Consider the following 11,999-nt stretch of genomic DNA (forward strand, 5'->3'; position numbering starts at 1 on the left):
AACAAATTCAGTAAGCATACAGGATATAAAACTGATGTACAGAAATTAGTTGCATTTCCATGCACTAACATCTAACAGAGTTCTGTTTCCTAAGGAAGTCATCATGGCCCCTTAAGAACAGACTCATACATCAATGCTTCAGAAAAACATATATATATATATATATATATATATATATATATATATATATATACACACATATATATATCTGATGCTGGGAAAGATTGAGGGCAGTAGGAGAAGGGAGCAACAAAGGATGAGATGGTTGAATGGCATCACCAACTCAATGAGCATGAGTTTGAGTAAACTCTGGGAGATAGTGAAGGACAGGGAAGCCTGGCGTGCTGCAGTGCATGGGGTCTCAAAGAGTCAGACACGTCTTAGCAACTAAACAGCAACCACAAATACCTGCAAGGGAGGCAAAACATCCTTTATTCATATTACAGGCTGCTTATCATAGGATAAGCCCCACCTACCAGAGTTTCAACAATCCTCCCTTTCTAAATCTTACGCATGTGTAAACTCATGGGAGATTTGGCAAAGACTTAAAATACACCTGTATTTACAGTCCTTCATTAAACAGAATAGTTCATGCAGCTTGTTGAAAATGAGACCTCCCAAACATTCATTAAGAGCCCAGTGAATCTCCAAGGGTAATATGTAAATGTAAATGACATCTGGTTTATATCAGTTTGTTCAAGTTTCAAATCAATAGTGAATGCTGCTATACCTGTTGTTCCTCTTTTGAACCAGACCACAATGACCAAAAGCTTTTTATCTTTCTTCAACAATGAAACTGATGACAATTGGGAACCCTGCCCATCCCACTGTTTCGTCTCCTGGCCCTTGAGGATTCCTGGGAATAAACAGCATTAAGCAGCACTATCAACTCTACTCCAGCCAACATACCACCCCTGCAGCCATAGATCTCTAGGAGATAAAACACCATACGCACACGGGAGGAAGAGACGTATGCCAATTTTCCATATTTGTTTTTACTCCCTGCAATACTGAATATTCAGTAGTGCTATTATCACAATAATTTCCCACATAAGTCTCCTCACATCAAATTTTAATAGATCCTTTTGAGGTCAGAAATAATTGGGTGATCCGGTCCCATTGGCTATGTCGAACAGAGTAATTTTCCAGGCTAAGGAGGGCAGAAGAGAAAGAAAATTTGAGTCCCACAGTGGCAGAAATTACTATTGGCTGTGACATGGATTTTGAATATCATCTCCCATCAGAAATCCCCACTGGGTACCAGTTGCAAGAAATTACATCATCAGAGTCATGAGTAAATGACACTGAAGGGACCACGTGCGTCATTCCATTTCTCTTTATGATTCAAATCACCTCCTCCTTCCTTAGGTTACAGCTGGTGGAAACTAGGATGTAATCAAAATTTTATTAGATATTAAGCCCCAAAAGAGGCTTTGAACAAGCATAAGCTATCTCAGACTGGTCTTCCCAGGAGGCACAACCAAGCCAATTGTATACCTGTTTCTGTCCAAAGACACATTTCTCCTCTGTGTTCCGTTTCATTCTTGTCAGATGGCCAGAATGGACATCAGTGAGCACCATGTCTGGATTACGCTACATCCAAATATTTGAGGGGCAAGGTGTACACGCTCCTGGGGCCTCTGTCAGGTCTCTCCTTCAGGGTCAGAAGCCTGAGATGGAATAGAGCTCCCTCTCAGAAGCAAAAAAGAAGTAGCAAGGTTCTAAACCTTAATGTTTCACAAATACTTACAGATATATTAATAAATGTTGAGGCCACTCCTCATGTAGGATGAAAACTATGAACCTCCAAGACGTGAAGATATCATATTCATGTGGCAACAAGTCAGCTGTTGGTCCATATTGGCATATTGCATATCAAACTAAGCTCTCTTTGCCAAAGGCACCAGGAATTTTATAGTCCATTCATAGGAATATTATTGAGTGTTGCTGCTGCTGCTAAGTCACTTCAGGCGTGTCTGACTCTGTGTAACCCCATAGACGGCAGCCCACCAGGCTCCACCATCCCTGGGATTCTCCAGGCAAGAACACTGGAGTGGGTTGCCATTTCCTTCTCCAATGCATGAAAGTGAAAAGTGAAAGTGAAGTCGCTCAGTCATGTCCAACTCTTAGGGACCCCATGGGCTGCAGCACACCAGGCTCCTCTGTCCATGGAATTTTCCAGGCAGGAGTACTGGAGTGGGGTGCCATTGCCTTCTCTGATTATTGAGAGTTAAGATGATTAAAAAAAAAACAAATCTGTCAGAAATCTCAACCTATGACTTTAGCAACAGCCTCTCTTCTTTTGCAACCTCTTCAAGGCATCTTTGATTTCTTTGTTTCTCAGACTGTAAATCAAAGGATTCAACATGGGAATCATCACAGTGTAGAAGACCGACGCAAATCTGTCAAAGGTGGAGGAACCACCAGAGCTGGAACTCAAATAGACAAACATACCTGAGGTATAGAAGAGAGTGACTGCTGTCAGGTGGGAAGCACAGGTGTTGAAAGCCTTGGATCTGCCACTTCCTGTCGTGATCTTCATGATGGAGATGACAATGTAGATATAGGATATCATGATAACGGAAACATTTATTACCCCAAAGATCATTGTTAATATAATAGTTAAGAGATGTAAAAAGAAAGTGTCAGTGCAGGATAAAACTAACAGCTGGGGCAGGTCACAGAAGAAGTGGTTGATGACATTAGGCCCACAGAAGTGGAGCTGGAGCATGGCACACAATTGGAATACAGTAGCAGAGAGTCCAGCCAAGTAGGATCCCAGCACCATCCGACCGCAGAGAGCAGGCGACATGACTGATGAATAGAGGAGTGGGTTACAAATGGCGGCATATCGGTCATAAGCCATGGCGGTCATGAGGCAAGACTCACTCAGCCCCATGGTGGAGAATACAAAGTACTGAACAGCACAAGCCACAAAGGTGATAGTTTGCCGCTCCTGGAAGAAGTCGTACAGCATCTTGGGGGCTGTGGAGGTTACATAGCAGATGTCCATGAAGGACAGGTTACTGAGAAAGAAGTACATGGGGGTGTGGAGGTGGGAGTCCATTCTTATTAAGATGAGGAGCGACAGGTTCCAAGTCAGGGTCAAAATGTATATCGCCAGGAACACGACAAAGAGCACTACTATGATTCTGGGAAAATCTGAGAATCCCAACAGGATAAAATGAGTGATCTCTGTGATATTTCCTCCTCCAATCATTGGCTTGATGCTCCTAAAATCAGAAAAGAGACAAGAGAATACATTGCCTACTCATGAAATGATAGCATTACAAGTCTCATATATACCATATTTTCCCCCATTGAGCACTGGAAAAGTGGAAATGCTCCACCATCCTAGGGAGAGACCCCAGCTTTTCATCTTGAATTGTCAAGAAGTGCCTTCTCAATGTTCCATGGACTACAGAGTCCATGGTGTTCTCCAGGCCAGAATACTGGAGTGAGTAGCCTTTCCCTTCTCCAGGGGGTCTTCCCAACCCATGGATCGAACCCAGGTCTCCTGCATTACAAGCAGACTCTTTACCAGCTGAGCCTCCAGGGAAGCCCAAGAAGAGTGGATTGAGTAGCCTATCATTTCTCCAGCAGATGTTCCCAACCAGGAATTGAACTGGTGTCTCTGCAGTTGCAGAATTTCAGGCAGATTCTTTACCAGCTGAGCCCCAAGGGAAGCCAAATTATTTTATGAGGTCTCACAAAAATTAAAAGGCATATTTTTTAAATTGACTGAAACTTTGAAATAAAGCAAAGTCTATCTCTGCCAAAGCAATTGAAATTCTGTGCTTGCGTATAATGAAGAAACCTTTGGTTAAAACAACAGGGATTGTAAAGACCTCTGATCATTTAATATATGTGACTGTTGCTTTATAATAATAAAAAGATAAGCAGCATCATTTAAGGATGAATTTGAACTAAACCTTCTTCCCATCATGGTCACCAAGATGGGTTTTCAAAAATTTCTTCTTTGCCCATAAAAAATTACCCTGTTTATGGAGCTGGTTAAGCCCCCAGGATTGGGGGAGGCATGCCAAGGGTGCCCCAGATGGAGACCCGACGGTCGTCTGATTTCCTGGAACCCAAATGCGGAGGGGCTAGTGGGCCACGTAGAGGCAACACAGATGTTTTTTCAATGGTGCTGTATAGATGGAGAAGTCTTCAGGCTACTGCAAAAATAAGACTGAAAACCAGAAGCAGGAGGCTTAAGTCCAAATCCTGAGAACACCAGAGAACTCCTGACTCCAGGGAACATTAATTGACAGGAGCTCATCAAACGCTTCCATACCTACACTGAAACCAAGCACCTCCCAGAGCAACACATACCACGCAAATTCTCCAGCAACACAGGGAGACAGCCCTGAGCTTCAATATACAAGCTGCTCAAAGTCACTCAAAACCCACTGACATCTCATAACTCATTACTGGACACTTCATTGCACTCCAGAGAGAAGAAATCCAGCTCCACCAACCAGAACACCAACACAACCTTCCCTAACCAGGAAACCTTGACAAGCCACCCATACCTCCCCACCCACAGTGAGGAAACGCCACAATAAAGAGAACTCCACAAACTGCCAGAATACAGAAAGGCCACCCCAAGCAAAGCAATTTAAACAAGATGAAGAGACAGAGGACTACCCAGCAGGCAAAGGAACATGATAAATGCCCACCAAACCAAACAAAAGAGAAAAGGAATCTACCTGATAAAGAATTCCAAATAATGATAGTGAAAATGATCCAAAATCTTGAAAAAAAAAATGGAAGCACAGATATATAGCCTGGAGACAAGGATTGAGAAGATGCAAGAAAGGTTTAACAAGGACCTAGAAATAAAAAACATATAATGAAAAATGCAATAAATGAGATCAAAAACACCCTAGAGGGAACAAATAGTAGAACAAATAGTAGGACAGTAGATACAGAAGATAGGATTCGTGAGGTAGAAGATATCATGGTAGAAATAAATGAATCAGAGAGGAAAAAAGAAAAACCAATTTAAAAAAATGAGGAAAATCTCAGAGACCTCTGGGACAATGTTAAATGCCCCAACATTCTAATCATAGGAGTACCAGAAGAAGAAAACAAAAAGAAAGACCATGAGAAAATACTTGAGATAATAGTTGAAAACTTCCCTAAAATGGGGAAGGAAATAATCACCCAAGTCCAAGAAACCCACAGAGTCCAAACAGGATAAACTCAAGGCAAAACACCCCAAGACACATATTAATCAAATTAACAAAGATCAAACACAAAGAATAAATATTAAAAGCAGCAAGGGAAAAACCACAAATAACACACAAGAGGATTACCATAAGGATAACAGCTGATCTTTCAATAGAAACTCTTCAGGCCAGGAGGGAATGGCAGAAGATACTTAAAGTGATGAAAGAAAATAACCTACAGCCCAGATTATTGTACCCAGCAAGGATCTCATTCAAATATGAAAGTGAAAGTGAAGTCACTCAGTCGTGTCCGACTCTTTGCGACCCCATGCACTGTAGCCTACCAGGCTTCTCAGTCCATGGGATTTTCCAGGCAATAGTAATGGAGTAGATTGCCATTTCCTTCTCCAGGGGATCTTCCCAACCCAGGGGTCGAAGCCGGGTCTCGCACATTGTAGACAGATGCTTAACTGTCTGAGCCACCAGGGAAGTCAAGGAGAAGTCAAAAGCTTTACAGAGAAGCAAAAGCTGAGAGAATTCAGCATCACCAAACCAGCCCTCCAACAAATGGTAAAGGATCTTCTCTAGACAGGAAACACAAAAAGGGTGTATAAACTCAAAACCAAAACAATAAAGTAAATGGCAACAGGATTATACTTATCAGTAATTACCTTAAACATAAATGGGTTGAATGCCCCAACCAAAATACAAAGACTTGCTGAATGAATACAAAAACAAGACCCCTATATATGTTGTCTACAAGAGACCTACCTCAAAACAAGGAACATACACAGACTGAAAGTGAAGGGCTGGAAAAAGATTTTCCACACAAATAGAGACCAAAAGAAAGCAGGAGTAGCAATACTCATATCAGATAAAATAGACTTTAAAATAAAGGCTGTGAAAAGAGACAAAGATGGACACTACATAATATCAAAGGATCAACGCAAGAAGATATAACAATCATAAATATATATGCACCCAACATAGGAATACCACAATATGTAAGACAAATGCTAACAAGTATGAAAAGAGAAATTCACAATAACACAATAATAATGGGGGACTTTAATACCTGACTCACACGTATGGATAGATCAGCTGAACAGAAGATTAACAAGGAAACACAAACTTTAAATGATACAATAGACCAGTTAGACCTAATTGATGTCTATAAGACATTTCACCCCAAAACAATGAATTTCACCTTTTTCTCAAGCACACATGGTACCTTCCCCTGGATAGATCACACCCTGGGTCATAAATCTAGCCTAGGTAAATTCAAAAAAATTGAAATCATTCCAAGCATCTTTTCTGACCACAATGCAGTAAGATTAGATCTCAATTACAGCAGAAAAACTATTAAAAATTCCAACATATGGAGGCTGAACAACATGCTGCTGAATAACTAACAAATCACAGAAGAAATCAAAAAAGAAATCAAAATATGCATAGAAATGAGTGAAAATGAAAACACAACAACACAAAACCTGTGGGACACTGTAAAAGCAGTGCTAAGGGGAAAGTTCATAGCAATACAGGCATACCTCAAGAAACAAGAAAAAAGTCCAATAAATAACCTAACTCTACACCTAAAGCAACTAGAAAAGGAAGAAATTAAGAACCCCAAGGTTAGTAGAAGGAAAGAAATCTTAAAAATTAGGGCAGAAATAAATGCAAAAGAGACCATAGCAAAAGTCAACAAAGCCAAAAGCTGGTTCTTTGAGAGGATAAATAAAATTGACAAACCATTAGCCAGACTCACCAAGAAACAAAAGGAGAAAAATCAAATCAATAAAATTAGAAATGAAAATGGAGAGATCACAACAGACAACACAGAAATACAAAGGATCATAAGAGACTACTATCAGCAATTATATGCCGATAAAATGGACAACTTGGAAGAAATGGGCAAATTCTTAGAAAAGTACAACTTTCCAAAACTGAACCAGGAAGAAATAGAAAATCTTAACAGACACATCACAAGCATGGAAATTGAAACTGTAATCAGAAATATTCCAGCAAACAAAAGCCCAGGTCCAGATGGCTTCACAGCAGAATTCTACCAAAAATTTAGAGAAAAGCTAACACCTATCCTCAAACTCTTCCAGAAAACTGCAGAGGAAGGTAAAGTTCCAAACTCATCCTATGAGGCCACCGTCACCCTAATACCAAACCTGACAAAGATGCCACAGAAAAAGAAAATTACAGGACAATATCACTGATGAACATAGATGCAAAAATCCTTAACAAAATTCTAGCAATCAGAATCCAACAACTCATTAAAAAGATCATACATCATGACCAAGTGGTCTTTATCCCAGGGATGCAAAGATTCTTCAATATCTGCCAATCAATCAATGTATTACACCACATTAACAAATTGAATAATAAAATCCTTATGATTATCTCAATAGATACAGAGAAAGCCTTTGACAAAATTCTACATCCATTTATGATAAAAACCCTCCAGAAAGCAGGAGTAGAAGGAACATGCCTCAACATAATAAAAGCTATATGTGACAAACCCACAGAATACATTATCATCAACGGTAAAAAATTGAAAGCATTTCCCATAAAGTCAGGAACAAGACAAGGGTGCCCACTTTCACCACTACTATTCAATATAGTTTTGGAAGTTTTGGCCACAGAAATCAGAGCAGGAAAAGAAATAAAAGGAATCCAAATTGGAAAAGAAGAAGTAAAACTCTCACTGTTTGCAGATGACATGATCCTCTACATAGAAAACCCTAAAGACTCCACCAGAAAATTACTAGAGCTAATCAATGAATATAGTAAAGCTGAAGGACATAAAATCAACACACAGAAAACCCTTGCATTCCTACACACTAATAATGAGAAAATAGAGAAATTAAGGAAAAAATTCCATTCACCATTGCAATGAAAAGAATAAAATACTTAGGAATATATCTACCTAAAGAAACAAAAGACCTATATATAGAAAACTATAAAACACTGGTGAAAGAAATCAAATACAACCCTAATGGATGGAGAAATATACCGTGTTCATGGATTGGAAGAATCAATATACTGAAAATGAGTATACTACCCAAAGCAATCTATAGATTCAATGCAATCCTAATCAGGCTACCAACAGTATTTTTCACAGAGCTAGAACAAATAATTTCACAATTTGTATGGAAATTAAAAAAAAACTGCGAAGTGTCAAAGCACTTGAGAAAGAAGAATGGAACTGGAGAAATCAACTTGCCTGACTTCTGGCTCTATTACAAAGCCATAGTCATTAAGACAGTATGGTACTGATACAAAGACAGAAATGTAGATCAATTGAACAAAATAGAAAGCCCAGAGATATATCCAAGCACCTATGGGCATCTAAGCAAACCATTCAATATCACAGTAATCCAAGTCTATGCCCCAACCAGTAACACTGAAAAAGCTGAATTTGAATATTTCTATGAAGACCTACAAGATGATTTAGAACTAACACACAAAAAGATGTCCTTTTCATTATAGGGGACTGGAATGCAAAAGTAGGAAGTCAAGGAACACCTGGGGTAACAGGCAAAATTGGCCTTGGAATACAGAATGAAGCAGGGCAAAGGCTAATAGAGTTTTGCCAAGAGAATGCACTGGTCATAGCAAACACCCTCTTCCAACAACAAAGAGAAGACTCTACACATGGACATCACCAGATGGTCAACACCTGAAATCAGATTGATTATATTCTTTGTAGCCAAAGATGGAGAAGCTCTATACAGTCAGCAAAAATAAGACTGGGAGTTGACTGTAGCTCAGATCATGAACTCCTTATTGCAAAATTCAGATTTTAATTGAACAAACTAGGGAAAGCCACTAGACAATTAAGGTATGAACTAAATTAAATTCCTTATGACTATACAGTGGAAGTGAGAAATAGATTTAAGAGACTAGATCTGATAGATAGAGTGCCTGATGAACTATGGACGGAGGTTTGTGACATTGTACAGGAGACAGGGATCAAGACCATCCTCATGAAAAAGAAAAGCAAAAAAGCAAAATGGCTGTCTGGGGAGGCCTTAAAAATAGCTGTGAAAAGAAGAGAAGCGAAAAGCAAAGGAGAAAAGGAAAGATATAAGCATCTGAATGCTGATTTCCAAAGAATAGCAAGAAGAGATAAGAAAGCCTTCTTCAGCAATCAATGCAAAGAAATAGAGGAAAACAACAGAACGGGAAAGACTAGAGATCTCTTCAAGAAAATTAGACATACCAAGGGAACATTTCATGCAAAGATGGGCTCGATATAGGACAGGAATGGTATGGACATAACCGAAGCACAAAATACTAAGAAGAGGTGGCAAGAATACACAGAAGAACTGTACAAAAAGAGCTTCACAACCAAGATAATCACGATGGTGTGATCACTCACCTAGGGCCAGACATCCTGGAATGTGAAGTCAAGAGGGGCTTAAAAAGCATTACTATGAACAAAGCTAGTGGAGGTGATGGAACTCCAGTTGAGCTATTTCAAATCCTGGAAGATGATGCTGTGAAAGTGCTGCACTCAATATGACAGCAAATCTGGAAAACTCAGCAGTGGCCACAGGACTGGAAAAGGTCAGTTTTCATTTCAATCCCAAAGAAAGGCAATGCCAAAAAATGCTCAAACTACTGCACAATTGCACTCATTTCACACGCTAGTAAAGTAATGCTCAAAATTCTCCAAGCCAGGCTTCAGCAAGATGTGAACTGTGAACTTCCAGACGTTCAAGCTGGTGTTAGAAAAGGCAGAGGAACCAGAGATCAAATTGCCAACATCCGCTGGATCATGGAAAACGGAAGAGAATTCCAGAAAAACATCTATTTCTGCCTTATTGACTGTGCCAAATCCTTTGACTGTGTGGATCACAATAAACTGTGGAAGATTCTTAAAGAGATGTGAATATCAGACCACCTGACCTGCCTCTTGAGAAACCTGTATGCAGGTCAGGAAGCAACAGGTAGAACTGGACATGGAACAACAGACTGGTTCCAAATAGGAAAAGGAGTACATCAAGGCTGTAAATGGTCACCCTGCTTATTTAACTTCTATGCATAGTACATCATGAGAAACGCTGGGCTGGAAGAAGCACAAACTGGAATCAAGATTCCCAGGAGAAATTTCAATAACCTCAGATACGCAGATGACACCACCCTATGGCAGAAAGTGAAGAGGAACTAAAAAGCCTCTTGATGAAAGTGAAAGTGGAGAGTGAAAAAGTTGGCTTAAAGCTCAACATTCAGAAAACGAAGATCATGGCATCTGGTCCCATCACTTCATGGCAAATAGATGGGGAAACAGTGGAAACAGTGTCAGACTTTATTTTGGGGGGCTCCAAAATCACCCAGATGGTGACTGCAGCCATGAAATTAAAAGACGCTTACTCCTTGGAAGGTAAGTTATGATCAACCTAGATAGCATATTCAAAAGCAGAGACATTACTTTGCCAACAAAGGTCCATCTAGTCAAGGCTATGGTTTTTCCAGTGGTCATGTATGGATTTGAAATTTGGACTGTGAAGAAAGCTGAGCGCTGAAAAATTGATGCTTTTGAACTGTGGTGTTGGAGAAGACTCTTGAGAGTCCCTTGGACTGCAAGTAGATCTAACCAGTCCATCCTAAAGGAGATCAGTCCTGGGTGTTCTTTGGAAGGAATGATGCTAAAGCTGAAACCCCCATACTTTGGCCACCTCATGCGAAGAGCTGGCTCATTGGAAAAGCCCCTTATGCTGGGAGGGATTGGGGGCAGGAGGAGAAGGGGACGCCAGAGGATGAGATGGCTGGATGGCATCACCGACTCGATGGATGTGAGTCTGAGTGAACTTCAAGAGTTGGTGATGGACAGGGAGGCCTGGCATGCTGCAATTCATTGGGTTGCAATGAGTTGGACATGACTGAGTGACTGAACTGAACCGATGGACACCTTATCTTTGACAAAAAAGGCAAGAATATACAATGGAGAAAAGACAATCCCTTTAACAAGTGATGCTGGGAAAACTGGTCAACCACCTGCAAAAGAATGAAACTACAACACTTTCTAACACCATACACAAAAATAAACTCAAAGTGAATTAAAGATCTAAACGTAAGACCAAAAACTATAAAATTCTTAGAGGAGAACATAGGCAAAACACTCTAGGACATGAACCACAGCAGGATCCTCTATGACAAACCTCCCATAATACTGGAAATAAAAGCAAAAATAAACAAATGGGACCTAGTTAAAATTAAAAACTCCTGCACACCAAAGGAAACTATAAGCAAGGTGAAAAGACAGCCTTCAGAATGGGAGAAAATAATAGCAAATGAAGCAACTCACAAAGAATTAATTTCAAAAATATACAAGCATCTCCTGCAGCTCAATTCCAGAAAAATAAACAACCCAATCAAAAAATGGGCCAAAGAACTAAACAGACATTTCCACAGAAGGCATACACATGGCTAACAAACACATGAAAAGATGTGTCAACATCACTCATTATCAGAGAAATGCAAATCAAAACCACAATGAAGTAGCATTTCACGCCAGTCAGAATGGCTGTTATCCAAAAGTCTACAAGCCATAAATGCTGAACAGGGTGTGGAGAAAAGGAAACCCTCTTACACCTTTGGTGGGAATGCAAACTAGTACAGCCACTATGGAGAACACTGTGGAGATTCATTGAAAAACTGGAAATAAAACTGCCATATGACCCAGGAATCCCACTGCTGGGCATACACACTGAGGAAACCAGAATTGAAAGAGACACGTGAACCCCAACATTCATTGCAACACTGTTTATAATATCCAGGACATGGAAGCAACCTAGACGTCCATCAGCAGAC

At 40.0% G+C, this 11,999-nt stretch overlaps 1 protein-coding gene across 1 annotated transcript; it reads right to left on the reverse strand.

Annotated features, from left to right (window-relative positions):
- Positions 1-228: 228 nt before the first annotated feature.
- Positions 229-3,344, reverse strand: LOC109569254 (olfactory receptor 5AN1-like). The gene has a single exon (XM_070767503.1). It carries the CDS (start codon positions 3,218-3,220, stop codon positions 2,282-2,284), a length of 939 nt encoding a protein of 312 aa, XP_070623604.1. The 5' UTR covers positions 3,221-3,344; the 3' UTR covers positions 229-2,281.
- Positions 3,345-11,999: the final 8,655 nt, after the last annotated feature.

The sequence above is a fragment of the Bos indicus genome, chromosome 15, assembly GCF_029378745.1.
Source record: "Bos indicus isolate NIAB-ARS_2022 breed Sahiwal x Tharparkar chromosome 15, NIAB-ARS_B.indTharparkar_mat_pri_1.0, whole genome shotgun sequence".
NCBI classification, from domain to species: Eukaryota; Metazoa; Chordata; class Mammalia; order Artiodactyla; family Bovidae; genus Bos; species Bos indicus.